This window comes from Trichechus manatus, unplaced genomic scaffold, assembly GCF_000243295.1.
Source record: "Trichechus manatus latirostris isolate Lorelei unplaced genomic scaffold, TriManLat1.0 scaffold00122, whole genome shotgun sequence".
NCBI classification, from domain to species: Eukaryota; Metazoa; Chordata; class Mammalia; order Sirenia; family Trichechidae; genus Trichechus; species Trichechus manatus.
In genome coordinates, this window is record NW_004444058.1 from 3,584,848 (window position 1) to 3,598,778 (window position 13,931).

The 13,931-nt window shown below is 60.0% G+C and overlaps 2 protein-coding genes across 5 annotated transcripts in view; one reads left to right on the top strand and one right to left on the bottom strand.

Annotated features, from left to right (window-relative positions):
• The window catches only part of KLHL17 (kelch like family member 17), a 5,545-nt gene extending 5,474 nt beyond the window's left edge, over positions 1-71 (bottom strand). The window contains 1 exon segment of the mRNA XM_004384350.1: positions 1-71. Within this exon segment, the coding sequence (XP_004384407.1) occupies positions 1-71 (71 nt within the window).
• A 1,321-nt stretch (positions 72-1,392) lies between these two features.
• Positions 1,393-13,881, top strand: NOC2L (NOC2 like nucleolar associated transcriptional repressor). 4 transcript variants are annotated; one of them, XM_023738728.1, is made up of 18 exons: positions 1,393-1,463; positions 3,001-3,175; positions 3,265-3,399; positions 3,954-4,071; positions 4,176-4,266; positions 4,756-4,834; positions 4,915-5,025; positions 5,517-5,630; positions 5,912-6,100; positions 6,290-6,429; positions 7,295-7,406; positions 9,465-9,578; positions 9,951-10,052; positions 11,238-11,381; positions 11,470-11,583; positions 12,504-12,639; positions 13,035-13,139; positions 13,375-13,881. In XM_023738728.1, exons 1-18 carry the CDS (start codon positions 1,441-1,443, stop codon positions 13,479-13,481), a joined length of 2,109 nt encoding a protein of 702 aa, XP_023594496.1. In that variant the 5' UTR covers positions 1,393-1,440; the 3' UTR covers positions 13,482-13,881. The 4 variants fall into 4 exon arrangements, with proteins under 4 accessions (XP_023594496.1, XP_023594495.1, XP_023594497.1 ...); XM_023738727.1 differs by having other exon boundaries at positions 1,394-1,463; positions 3,951-4,071; XM_004384351.2 differs by lacking the exon at positions 1,393-1,463 and adding an exon at positions 1,615-1,754 and having other exon boundaries at positions 3,951-4,071.
• The last annotated feature ends 50 nt before the right edge of the window (positions 13,882-13,931 follow it).

Here is a 13,931-nt window from a genome sequence, read left to right on the forward strand (position 1 = left end):
GGCCCGGGCCCCGGGCTGCCGTGCTCCGGGCTCTGCGTCCTGCCAGCCGGGCGCTCGCTGCGCGGCTGCATGGGCTCGGCCGCCGGACCCGCCGGACCTGCAGACGGACGGACGGGAGCACGGATGCTGGAGGACTGCTCGGCGGTGGCGGCCAGCTCCGTGCTTGCTCCCGCCGCCCGCCCGCAGCACGCTGTTTCTCGGCGCCGCCCGCCCCGCCTCCCGGCTTCCCGACCGCTCCGGGGACGCAACGTGGAATCCGGGTCCTCCCGACGTCCTGCAGCAGGAGCCCGGCCCGCCACCTCCTCCTCCAGGAGGTCCCCAGGGCTCCGCCCGCCACCCCTTCAGGAGGCCCCCAGGCAGGACCTGAACCGGCCAGGACATCCTCCAGAGGCAACCCTGGGCAGAACCTGAGCCACCTCCGGGCCAGTCCCCGCCCGCTTGCCCCTTGGCTTTCCAAATCCCTACAAGTACAGGCCTCGAGCTGGGCGCTGGCTGCCTAGGGGTGGAGGGCGCGCATGGGAGGGACCTGCCCTGGGCTTGACCTGCACACCCCCGGGCCTGTAGGCTAGCCTGTCGTGGGGTCTGGCACATCCGGGCTGCTCCCGTCCCTCCTTCCCTCCCCAAGGCTACTTTCGGGCCTCCGGGCCTTTGCACCTGCTGTTGGTGCAGACAGGGAAGAGAAAAGGTGGCCATTCCCGCCCAGCCCCATCCAGCTGAGGCTTGTGGAGTTGAGGATGGGTGTGAACTGCGGGAAGCCGGTGGACCCCGACCGCACAAGCGCTGTCTGTCGGTCCCCTCCTGCGCTGATGCACGAGGCACCTCACACGGGTGTGGCCTGGCTTTAGGGCAGGATTTTTTGGTGACATCTGTTTACATCACTGCCGTCTGTTTCCCTTGTTTTTCCTACTGTGTCGCTGGCTTTTTATTATTGATTTGTGAAAACTCTTTGTATATTATCCTCTTTGTCGCACCTCTCCTGCCCGGGGTGTTACTCATCAACGCGCAGCACTTGCGGACAACTGCTTTCGGAGCTCCCGGCAGGCAGGTGGGGGGCCCCAGAGGGCGGAGGGCCTCGCTGGGCTGGCGCCCAGGCTCCGTCGACCCGGAGACGGCACCACCGTTACCGCCTCAGAGTTGTGAGAGGCATGTCAGAGTTCGACCCGTGCGGTCCGGCGAGCTTCGGCCCCGTGACCTGGCCTCAGCGGATGCATGTGGGTGCAGAGACTGAACCGCCTCCCTGCCCGACCCCGGGGAGTCCCCGCCCTGCAAGGAGGAAGCGAAAGCGCCCTCCTGCCTCGAACCCGCTGGCGCCAAGGTCGGAGAACCTCAGAGTCAATCATGGGGCGGGGCGGAGCCGGGGGGCGGGGTCGGCGAGAGGAAGTGCGGTAATGCACTGCATTCTGGGTCCGGAAGTGGGGCGCATGTGGAGGGCCGTACGTCATGGCGGCGCGGAGTCGGAAGAAGTGAGTTTGAGGGTCCGAGGACCTGTTGGGCCCCCGGAGGCTGCGAGTATCCAAAGGGGCTCTCGCTCCTTTCCGTGCTCCTGGGGCAGCGGGGTTGGGACGAGCCGGTATGGTGGGCGGCTGTGATGCCGACGTTATGACCCACAGGCGCTTGGCGGAGCTGACGGTGGATGAGTTCCTGGCCTCGGGCTTTGATTCCGAGTCCGAATCAGAGCCCGAGGGCGCCCCGGCAGCGGAGGCGCCGACGGCAGCCCGGAGTCCACGTGGGCCAGGTGGGGGCCCCTCGGCCAGGTGAGCGGGGCGCCTCCTCCCATGGAAGGCGCGCAGGCAGGATCCCTTCGCCCAGACCCGCCTCGCCTCTGGGATGCCGACCTCCCCGGGGTCTCAGGGCTGAGGCCTAGGGACCTTTGATCCCTACCCCCAATTCCTTTGACTTTTTTGTTTTCTTATCTGGTATGTGTTGAGTTTCTGTTCTATGTCAAATGAGTTTCTATTTTGTGTCGAGTCATTTTTTACGTAATGGGTATGCGTTATTGCACGATATGAAAATTCTGTTTTGGGGATGTTGTGTATAGTTTTAGGTTAGAGATCAACTCGTAGTGTGTTAGAAGAGATAAGCACTTTGAAATGAAAGAATTAAATAGAAGCGGCTAGAGTGATAAGGAGGTGTTGGGAAGAGAAGTTGTGTTGCAGTTTTAAATGGAGAAGGCTTTTTGAATACGTAATGTTGAAGCATAAACTTGTATGAGTAAGCTATGGGGGCAGAAGAGGAAGAGCCTCCTAGTGTTTCAGGTGGAGGGAGCAGCAAGGGTCTTGAAGTGGGAGCATGTTTTACACGTTTGAGGACAGTGAGAGGCGACTATAGCAGAGAGAGTGAGAGAGAGAGTAGCGAAAATGAGGCCAGAGAGATGACGAGGGATCAGGTCTTAGGCTGTTATCAGGTTTCCTTGTAAAATGGGAAGTTTTTTGGGGATTTTGAGCAGAGAAGTAACATCGTGTGACGTGTAGCACAGAGGGTCCCTTGGGTGCTGCCCTGGGAATGGAAGCAGGGAAACCTGCTTGGATGCCACTGTAGTAGCTGAGGAGTGCTGGTGTTTAAGTTTGAGTGATGACAGATCAGGTACGAGAGAGAGACTTAAGGACAACCCAGGGTTTTTCATCTGAGCACCTGGAAGGATGGGGTTGGGAACAGCTGAGGTGGAGCAGGGTGTGGGCAGAATGAGTTTAGGGAGACCATGAGTTCAGGACATGAGCATGTGGGTGGAATACATCGTCAGAGTGCACGTATGGAGATGTTGAGAGGCCGTTGAATGTGTGAATCTGGAGTTGGGGAGACAAGACAGGTTAGCTGAAACCTTCCTGGCTTTCTACCCCTGGAAGTACCTCTTCCCTTGGGTTGGTAGCTGCTGTGAGGGAACAAACAGACCTACTCCTTGAGCCTCTCAGGAGGCCAGCAAGCAGGCAGTTTGGTGGGGACAGGAAGCCCCCCAGTTGGCTGTGCCTACCCACTGGGCTTGCTGACCCCCATCCTTCTCAGCCGGCGGAAAGGCCGTGCCTCTGAGCACAAGGACCAGCTCTCTCGGCTGAAGGACAAGGACCCCGAGTTCTACAAATTTCTGCAGGAGAACGACCAGAGTCTGCTGAATTTCAGCGCGTCAGACAGTTCTGAGGATGAAGAGGAGCAGTTCCACTCCCTGCCCAACATGCTGGAGGTGAGGGGGCTGGGCAGAACTGGGGCGGGCGGGGGAGGGTCACCTGTGGCCGCTGCCTGCCCCACCTTGGCCCTTCTGTGTCTGTGCAGGAAGCAAGTGAGGAGGAGGAGGAGGAAGATGGAATGGAGGCTGGGGACAGAGTCCCCAGGGGACTGCAGGGGAAGAAGAGCGGTTCAGCTCCTGTGACCCTTGCTATGGTTGAGCAGTGGAAACAGGCAGCAAAGGTGAGAAGTAGGGCGGGGACTGGGTCTGTCCCCAGAGATAGAAGTCTGCACTAGGTGTGTCTCTTTGGAGGTGCCAAGGGCTGCTCAGGCGCCTTCTTGAGAGGATCACTCCCTGAGGCATGGGGCAGCTCCAGCATTACTCCTGTGTGCCAGGCAGCCCCAGAACTGTATATTCCCCCTTGGCCTGCCCCTTCCTCTCCAGGGCTGCCTGCTCCATTTTCTCTCGGGTTCTTACTGCCTAAAATTTATTGAGTGTGGTACTCGGTCTCTGTGCCTTGTTGGTCCAGGGAACAAGGGTCCTTCTGAGAGATTTGTGATGGTCTCTGTGGGATGACACTGGGAAGAGAACTACCCTTACTTCTTGGGAGCTGGCCGTGGTCTAGGAGCTGGCCTCCAAGGCCCTTGTCTTCTTGGAGGGTTCTAGACTCTGGCTCAGTGACCCTGGCCCCCACTTCTGTTCCTGTGTCTGAGAATGTGGCTGGGCCCTGGTGTCTTTCTCAGAGCGGTTCCGGGAGCTTCACATGCCTCCCGGGGTCCTCTCACCTCTCCAGCAGCACCTCACGCCAAAGCTGTTCCACGAGATTGTGCAGGCGTTCCGAGCGGCTGTGGCCACCACCCAGGGAGACCAGGAAGGTGCCGAGGCCAGCAGGTTCCAGGTCATGGACAGTGCAGGTGAGCCTGGCAAGGGGCCCGGGACCCAGGCTCTCCATGTGTATTCTCTGTCCTGAGAGGGGGCCTCAGCGGCATTTGTGCTCACACCCCCCACCCCCCTGCAGTGTTCAATGCCATGGTCACCTTTTGTATCAGAGACCTCCTCAGCTGTCTCCAGAAGCTGCTGTTTGGCAAGGCCCCAAAAGACGGCACCAGGTGAGGGGGCTGGTGGTCCTCCTGAACACAGCTGGGACAGCGTGGTGGGGACGGGGCCAAGCTCTCTGGACCTCTGAAGGGGTGGGGGCACACGGGACCCTGGGAAAGGCTGGGCTCTTAGGGCTGGTGGTTGGCAGGGGGAGCACCCCGTTTCCTTTTATTTTTGAGAAGGAATTCTCTGTCTGGAATTCCTCAGGGCACGGGATGTGTGTTCCTGCCTTCAGGCTTTACACCCATATTTTCTCGGGCCAGACTTTCTCCATTCTCTATGACAGCTGAGTTCCATTTACTCTGTTTGCCGCAGCCCTGCTCATGGTCTCAGGGAGCCTCCCAGATGGGGTCCCTGAGTTGCTGCCAGCCTATTCCCTTTGGGAGATGCGGGGGGCGGGGGTTGGGGTGGGATCACAGGCATAGATGAGTAACAGTCAGGGGAGTCGCAGATACAGAATGTCATAGATGGGGAATCACAGGCGTGGGGCATCTCTGCAGGGGGGCGCCACCATCCAGCAGCCCACTGTGGGGGAAGCTCCGTTTGGACATCAAGACTTACCTGAGCTCAGTCACACAGGTACGGTCCCGGCAGGGGTGGGGGGACCTTGGACCGGAGGTTGGTTGGGTTTGGGCCTCACTGTCCCTGCTGACCCCCAGCTGGCAGGCTGCCTGACTGAGGCAACGGTGGCGGCAGCCGTCCTCCAGCACATCAGTAGCGTGGTGCCCTACTACCTGACCTTCCCACAGCAGTGCCGTGTGCTGCTCAAGGTAGGCTGGCCTTCATACCCCAGACACGTCCCCTGGACACTTCCTTTTCCCTGCCTGCCCCAGCCCCTCCCTGCTGCATGCAGGACACCCCTGCCTTTCATCACTCCCCACCTCCCTCCCCGCCAGCGATGGTGGCTTGGCTCGGGCAGCATTTGTTAGCCTTTAGCAGAACCATGTTAGCCTTGCTTTTTTTGTTGTGAAGTTGTGAGCTGACAGCATTCATGGTACACGTACGCCCAGCTACATCGCTGTGGTGCTGTCCTCCCTGGGGATGGTGGCCTCTGTCGCGAGTTCCTTTTCTCTGACTGGTTTTCTGACCGCTCATGGTTACCACCTGTGGCACTTTGGAAAGTGCCATTCTGTCTCCAGGAGTGACCAGAGGGCACCGCTGGCCCTGGGTGGGGGGGGTCTGCTGCACCTGGGAGGAGAGGGGCTGGGCCGGGCCCCCAGGTGGGGAGCCTGAGTGGGCAGTGACCCCCTGCCCTCCATAGAGGATGGTGGTCCTGTGGGGCACTGGCGAGGAGACCCTGCGTGTGCTGGCCTTCCTGGTCCTTGTCAAAGTCTGCCGGCACAAGAAGGATGCCTTCTTGGGCCCCATCCTCAAGGTAGCGTGGTGTGGCTGGCCTGAATGGGCTCTTTTGGGACTGGCTGAGGTCCCCTCAGGGTCTGGGTAGATGGTCTCGGCTGAGGGTCTCCTGTGTGGGTGGTGCCTTTACCTGGCCCCTGCTCTGGGCAGGCCCCAGCCCCCTGCACCATGACCTTATGGCAGCCTGGCTCTTGGGGTCTTATGCAGAGGGAAGAGTTTGTGGAAGACTCTCTGGGCAGGGGTGGGAGCTCCATGAGGCCCCTGGAGCTCAGGACCAGCTTTGACTGAGTTTTCCTGCAGCGAATGTACATTACGTACGTGAAGAACTGCAAGTTCACATCCCCCAGTGCCCTGCCCACCATCACCTTCATGCAGCGCACCCTCACGGAGGTGCTTGCCTTAGACTCCGGGGCCGCCTATCAGCATGCCTTTCTCTACATCCGCCAACTCGCCGTCCACCTGCGCAATGCCATGGCCATGCGGAAGAAGGTGTGGGGGCTAGCTGGCGGGCGCACTTGAGGGCATGGGTCTGGGTGGGAGGCATTGGAGTGGGGGACTCCGTGCTGTGAGAGGAGGGGCCCCATGTGGCTCCTGGGCACCGTCAGGCTTATGAGGAGCTGCCCCCACCTGCCTGGAGCTGGACTGGCTCTCCTAGCGGCATGTCTTCTTTCTGATCAGGAGACGTACCAGTCCGTGTACAACTGGCAGTTCATGCACTGCCTCCACCTGTGGTGCCGTGTCCTGGGCACCCTCTGCCCCAGCGGGGCTCTTGAGCCCTTGATCTACCCCCTCGCACAGGTCATCATTGGCTGCATCAAGTGAGTCTGGGCTGGGCCCAGGCTGGTTTACGTGGATTGCCCTGGAGGTCGGGGGTCAGGGTTACATAGAGCATCCTGGGGGCCGGGAGGGGTCAAGGTTACACAAAGTCTTGGGTGGTCAAGGTCAGGGTTACAAGGGGTGTCCTGGGTGGTCAGGGTTACGCAGGGCATCTGAAGGGCTGGGAAGGGTAAATTCTTCAGAGGGATTCGGGGTGTATGTTTTAACAGTTCCTGTGGAGGGCTGGGGGTGGCCTCTCTGGCCCCTGAGCCCATCATGGGAGGCCACTCCAGACATTCTCGTGGGCGGCCGGTCGTGCCAGCTGCTCCTGTTGGCCCCAGCTCCACAGGATAGCACACACATGTATTCAGGAGACTCGGGACTAAGGGTATAGTGTGGGCCTGTATGAGTTTAAGCCACATGTGGGATGCACACCGAGTGCTCTAGGGCGGTGTGCCACAGTTGGACATAAATGTTCTGGGGAACCTTGTCTTTGGTAGTGTCGGGTTGGGATGGGCCCTCGGCTGCAGGTGGCTCTGCGTGCCTCTTGGCCAGGAGGGGGCATCTGTGTCCCTCTGAAGTGGGGGCGGGCTCTGCCTAGGTGGGAGGGAAGGAGAGGTGGACCTGGAAAAGCCCTGGCCACTGACGCTGATGCAGGGAAGAGGGAGACTTGAAGGAACTCCCTCATTAAAGTGAAATTGAGATAGAAGCTGGGTGAAGGGCCCCCAGTGACCAAGAGGGCAGTCAGAGCCCTTGTCCTGCCTTGGGGAGGGATCCCTGGGCAGGTGTGGCTGGGGGAGCCTGGTAGCAGTGGGCCAAGTGGGTCTGCCCCATGGGCCTCAGGACCTCTTTCACCCCTCCCCCCAGGCTAGTCCCCACTGCCCGCTTCTACCCGTTGCGCCTGCACTGCCTACGCGCCCTGACGCTGCTCTCGGAGAGCACGGGCACCTTTATCCCTGTGCTGCCCTTCCTCCTTGAGGTGAGTGGGCCATGAGGGCAGGAGTGGCCACCGGGGTGGGGGGGCGCGGCGGAACCTCTGCTCCGTTTGCCTGCTCAGCTCTGCCCCTGGCTTGCTCATGCTGGATGGCCCCAGGCTTGACAAACCTCCCTGTGCCCTAGTGTCCTCACCTGAGGACAGGAAATGGCACTGTGGACCTTGTAGGTTTTGCAGAAACGTCTGCTTAGCGCCTTGCTGCCTGTCCCTCCCAGGGGCAAATGTGAGGTGGTGTCTGCCCATGATGAGCCAGCCTCTGCTCTGCAGGCCCCCTGGTGTTGCTCAAACGTCAGGGCCAGCCAGGGTGGTAGTTGTTTGCTCGAGGTCAGAGTTAGCAGCTGAGCTTGGATGGAATCCCAGGACTGAGATGCCAGAGCTGCCTTATCTCCTCTGCAGAACCCTGTCTTGGTGCTGTGTCTGCATGTATGTGAACCTGTGCTTGTGTGTAGTGTGTGCACGTGCGTGTGTGTATACATGTGGAGGTGCACGGGTGTGTGTACGTGTGTGCGTGCGTGCGCACGTGCATGTGTGTGTGTGTGTGTGTGGTGCATGTGAGAGGCTGGAGTCCAAAGCCAAGGAGCTCCGGGCATGAGGCTTGGCTGGCACATGTTCAGAAATTCCTCAGCCCTCCTCTTGGGGTGGTCTTAACAGTCAGCATGCGCCCACCAGGGGGCCGGCCCAGGGCTATGGTCTGTTGCCCTGGTGCTGTTGACTGGGGGAGGGGAAGGAGGCAGAGGAAACCCAGACTGTTCTCACAGATTCCCCAGGGGAGCTGCTGCGGTTCCATGCTGTCAAGAACACCCTTTGGAAATTACATCGTTTCTGCTTGTGGCTGCCGCGGTGACCTCCAACCGCCTAGTCTATGGCTCTTCGCTCGTTGCTCCCACTGTGGCCCCCACCCCCACCCTGTACTGATTGTTATGTCCATGTTCTCGGCATCTGCTTCCATTTGTCTACCTCTACCCGCTGTCTCCCTAAGCCCTCACACTCCCACGGTGCCTTCCTCTTTCTTCCTTTGTTTGGTCTCTTTTCTCTGGGCAGCACAGGTACTGATGGGGGGACTAAGCTCCCTGCCTGGGCTTGATGCAGTCATGCCCAGTGCAGACTCTCCTCCTGAAGAAAGCAGCCCCAGTAGTGGGGACAGCTCTGGCTGCAAGGTCTCCTGCCCTTTCCTTACTGGCCGGTGATGGTGAGACCCCAGCCCTCACCCGGCTGACAGAGAAAGGGCAGTGCTCGTCTGGGCGCTGGTTTAGTGTGCGTCAAGACACGGCTGTTCTTTGAACGCGGGCACAGCCACCATAAATCTTCAGCTGAGAAGGTCATTTCTTCTCACAGTGTTCTCTACAAGGGCTCTCCTGGTGGTGGGCCCCACCCCCACCCCTGGACAGCCTGGGCCGTTGGGTCTTGGGGAGGTCAGCACTGGGGGGGTGGTGCTGGGGGGAGCACCCGGGTCCTGGCTGCAGCTGCTGAGAGTCTAGGCCCAGCCCCTCAAGTTGCCCTGCTGCCTCCCCTCCCGGCTTTTCCTGTCTTCTATGGGGTCTCCTGGACCTGTGGCCGCCAGCACCACCAGGGTGCAGGTATTCCCTGAGCAGCCCCACAGCGCTTCAGGAGACGTGTCATGAACCTTGAGGTCTGGCGCAGTGGTGGCTCCCTGACTCCTTTGTTTGCAGGGGTTTGTCCGTGCCTCCCAGCTGTGCTGAGGGAAGGTTCTGGCTCTGGTTCTGTGGGCAGCATGTGCGCCCTAGTCACTTTACTCATCCTCCTTGTTGCCAGAGAGCCTGGGCACCATTCCTGGGCAAGAGGCTGGGCTTTGGGAGCATGAGGACTCAGGCCTGCTGAGTGGGGAGGGCCTGGGGCTGTGGGCTTATAACTGTTGGGTGCCTGTCTGCCCTTGGTCTGAGGACCCAGAGGGTAGGCATGTCCCGTGGTGATGACTGTAGGGGGCATTCTGAGGAGGCAGCAGCTGGGGTCTTGCGGGTTCTCCCCTGGGGCAGTGGGCACCAGGCAGCAGACAGCAGGTCCCTGATGCTGCTTGCCTGGCAGGTTTTCCAGCAGGTCAACTTCAACAAGAAGCCAGGACGCATGAGTGCTAAACCCATCAACTTTGCCGTGATCCTGAAGCTGTCCAATGTCAACTTGCAGGAGAAGGTTTACCGGGTGAGGCTTGTGGGTTGGCCTTTGGGGTGCTGGCACCCTGCCCACCCTGACATGGCCCCCCGCCTGTCCTGACAGCCACTGCCCCCATCCTGATATCCCCCCATCCTGATATTCCCCCATCCTGATGCCTGCCCTCTGCCCTGATGTACTCCCCATTCTGATGGACCCCTTGCCCATGACATGTCACCCTGTTCTGATGTACCCCCCCATCCTGATGCTCACCCTGACCTCCTGCCATATTGACGTGCCCCTTGTGCCCTGACACCTGTGCTGATGCCCCACTGTCCTGATGTGCTCCCCCCACCTGCCCTGACGTGCCCTCCCGCCCTGATGCCCCTTGCCCACCCACTCTGACGTGCCCCCTGCCCCCAGGACGGCCTGCTGGAGCAGCTATGTGATCTCACCCTGGAGTACCTGCAGGGCCAGGCCCACAGCATTGCCTTCCCAGAGTTGGTGCTGCCGGCTGTCCTGCAGGTCTGTGCCCCTCCCCTACCCAAGCAACTCAGCGTACCAGCTCAGCCGTTTCACCAGGCAGGAGAGTGGGGTCCCAATGTGTGAGCAGCAGCATCTTCCCCAGAACACTTGGGGTACGGGGGCCTGGTGAGCCCTTGCAGATTCTGGGAGACTCCCCAGGGACTAGAGTGGCCGTGAAGGCTCTCCTGGAGGGCAGGACCTGGCTCCCCTTGGTCAGGGCTATCCCCCAGTACAGCCCCCCATGGCTTGGGGTCCGGTGACGAGGTGGGGCAGGAAGTTGGCTGACTCTGCTCCAGACCTTATGTCAGCCTCATTTCCCCGGCGCTACAAGGTCGCGGTGGGAGTTCCCTCATCTCTGGATCCCCTCTCAGCTTCCCCCACACTCTCTCCCCATGGATATCCATTTGCCCAGCTTAGATGCTTCCTGTCTCAGGGAGGCCTGTGCCGCCCCTGGGAAGGGGGCGCTGCCATCCCTGTAGGATCAGCCCCAAGCATCACAGGCCCCTTGGTGGGGAGGTGGGGGGCTGCTCCTCACACCCAAACTGTACATGGAGCTCAGATACCCACCTGGACACAGGTGTGCACGTGTGCGTATGTGAGCGAGCACAGTACGTACGTAGTTATATATTTCTATACGCACATGCCTGTACGTAGTCATGCTGTTGCGTGTACGCGTGCACACGTGTAATCACACGTGCAGGCTATAGTCAGTTATGGTCAAACTCACGTGCACAGCCACCGTCAAAGATACATGCAGTCAAATATAGGCATGTATACACACAGTCACGTACGTACTCACACAGTCACACGCAGTATACCCTTGGCCAGTGATACCAGGAAGTCGAATCTGTTTTGGGGCTTGGGGTCCCGAGGGATCATGAGCAGACAGGGTCAGCAGTTTTAGATAAAAGCCCAATAGTGGGTCCCATATGAGTAAGTGAGAAAACCATATTTACGGACAGGTGTCACCCAGTGTGTCCTGGAGGGTGGACCTGTGATGCCCTTAGCTGCCTCAGGCCTCAAGAAGGGCCCTCGCCACATGTGCTCCCGTCTGCAGCCCCCGACACACACACACACGTGTGCCCTGGGATAGGACCCACGTCCTATTCTAGTGGCAGACCCCTTCAGGGCTGGGGGAACGGGACAGCTGGGGCCGAAGCTGGACTGATAACCCTCCCGCTGCAGCTGAAGTCCTTCCTGCGGGAGTGCAAGGTGGCCAACTACTGCCGCCAGGTGCGCCAGCTGCTGGAGAAGGTGCAGGAGAACGTGGAGTATGTGCGCTGCCGCCGCCAGGCTGTCTCCTTCGGCGTGTCTGACCAGCCGACTGTGGTCAGTCCACAGGCGGGGGGGGTACGTGGGCTCAGTCTCCTTGGCTTGCCGAGAACAGGCATGACCCTGAGGTTCCCCCACCCCCCAGGATGCCTGGGAGAAGCAGACACGGGCAGAAGGGACCCCACTCACCAAGTACTACAGCCACTGGAGGAAGCTGCGGGACCGGGAGATCCAGCTGGAGATCAGCGGCAAAGAGCGGGTGTGCAGGGGCAGGGTTGGGGTGGGGCCAGGGGCACTGCGGTCATCTGGCCTGAGCCATGCGTCTGCATGCTGGCCACCAACTGACATGAGGCAGGGATGCCCTGCCAACCTGTGACCCCACGTAGGACGACAGTTGGGATACACTGAGCAGGGCCAGATTAGGCAGGGGGTCCCCTGCCACCGCCATCCTGGTGTTTGGGTGACAGAGCAGAGACTGGCCATTGAGTCTGGAAAAGGCGTAGGCAACCCAGCAGAACTGGGCAGGGCAGCGTCTCTGCCAGCCAGTGTCCCCTTTCTGGCCTTGTTGCCCGGAAGTAGAGGGATGGCAAGATGGGCTTTGTTTTGTGACCCCAGACCTGCCGGGATGGGGTGACTTCCTGTGAGTCACATGCCCATGACTGTATATGTCTGCCTCCCTTCCTGGGTGTGACGGTTTTGGGAGCAGAGAGGCAGGGGCCTGTGACTGGGCCTCTATGAGCTGGGAAACACGTTCTCGAGAGAGAAACGGATGTAATTACATCATGTGTGCCCGGGGTCCCCTCGCCCACCTGGGGGTAGCTCTGTTCAGGGGTTCCCAAAAGCAGTGTTGGGTAGGAGTCAGCTAGGAAAAGTGACTGATGCCTCCCTGGGGTCCAGCCTTGCTGGGCTTCTCAATGGCAGCTGGGGAAAGAGGACATGGCGGGTGGTGGGGGGAGGTGAATGGGACATTGGGTTTGAGTGAAGATGGTCTAGGGAGTGAGCGAGCAGAAGGTGGCCACGGTCAGAGTGGGCTGCTGCCTGCTGTTTCTCAAGGATCTCTTTCTGTGATGGTGATGCTGTGGGGGTCAACAGGTCAGGGGAGTCGGGGGGGTCAGGGTCGGGCTGTCACAGCATCCCGCTTGCTCTTCTAACACCCTGCTTTGGTGCTGGTCCTTCCAGTTGGAAGACTTGAACTTCCCAGAAATAAAGCGGCAGAGAACAGAGAAGAGGAAAGAGGAGGACAGGAAGGAGTTCAAGGACCTCTTTGACTTGGACAGTGATGACGAGGAGGATGTTTCTGGCCTCTCAGGGACAGGTATGGGGCTCGCGGCACTGGGCTGCCACTGGCATCCTTGAGGGGTAGGTGGGTACAGATAGGGCCAGGCCTGTGGGGGAGGCTGAGGTCCAAACTGGGCAAGATGGGGCTTGTGCCCCTCCCCTGTGGCGGCTGTCACCGGCTCCTCCCCACTTGCTGGCCCCTTTCCTTGCTTTGAAGTAGGGGCTAGGTTTTAAGATCCTGCTTGAGGCTTCCTTGGGGTGGGTACTGTGGCCCCAGTGCTGGCTCCACCCCCCCCAAGGGCAGTTGTGGGTTCTCCCGCCAGCACATAGTTCCCGTGAGTGTGTGGCCAGGCCAGGAGCAGACCTGACTCCTTTAGCCTCCATTGTATGAGCTGGTGGTCACTCAGTGGCCCCTCCTCTTGCACTCCCCAGGAGCTCCAGGGTCCCTGAGAGTTCGACATGGGGCAGAGGAGGAGGAAGATGATGAAGATGGTGGCAGCAGCAGTGGCAGTGAGGAGGAAGTCAGCGACTTGGATGGTGAGTGCTCCCAGGCTGGTGGGGCCTGGGGTGGGCCAGGGGGCAGGCTGTCCGAGGGCAGCTCCAAGCAGGCAGATGTCGACTACCCATGTCCCAGGAGGCCAGCCCAGCTGCTCTGGCAGCCAGCACAGTGGCATCAATAAATTAATTAGTGCCGTGATTAATTAGTGATGAGTAACCTCCAGGCTGGCTCCTTCTTATAGAGCAGGATTTATGTAGCCTTGCTCCCCTGCAGATGGCGGTGCAGACGCGGAGGCGGGGCTGGGCCCCGGGGAGCTGCAGCGGCTGGCCCAGGGGCCAGAGGACGAGCTTGAGGACCTACAGCTCTCTGAGGAGGACTGAGGCCACAGCAGCCAGCAGTGGGCAAGGCCATAGACTGTGGACAGAACTTTATTTTTACAACATGAAAGACCAAACGTACCAAAAGCTGGGCCACTCCCTCCACTGGCAGCCCTGGGGCAGGAACACACGGTTTAGCCTGCCCACTGTGGCCCCGTGCCTCGGGAAGGAAACTGCCCCCTCCTGACTGCAGGATGTGCAAGGCCCCAAAGCAGGACCAGCCCCATTTCCAGGGGAGCCGGGGCCTGGCTGGAGCCCATGTGATCCATGGCAGCCTCTGTGCCTCCTGTCTTTGGTGTGTCTGCCACTGCTGGGGCATGGGGACCTCAGGCTTGGTCCCAGGGAACCAAAGCGCAGGCTGGCTGCTTGACTTTGCAGCACCCCCAAAAGTCTTTGGAACGTGTTCGTTTTCTAAGTCACGTGTTTCCTCACTGTTAAAACATCTGGTTTTTT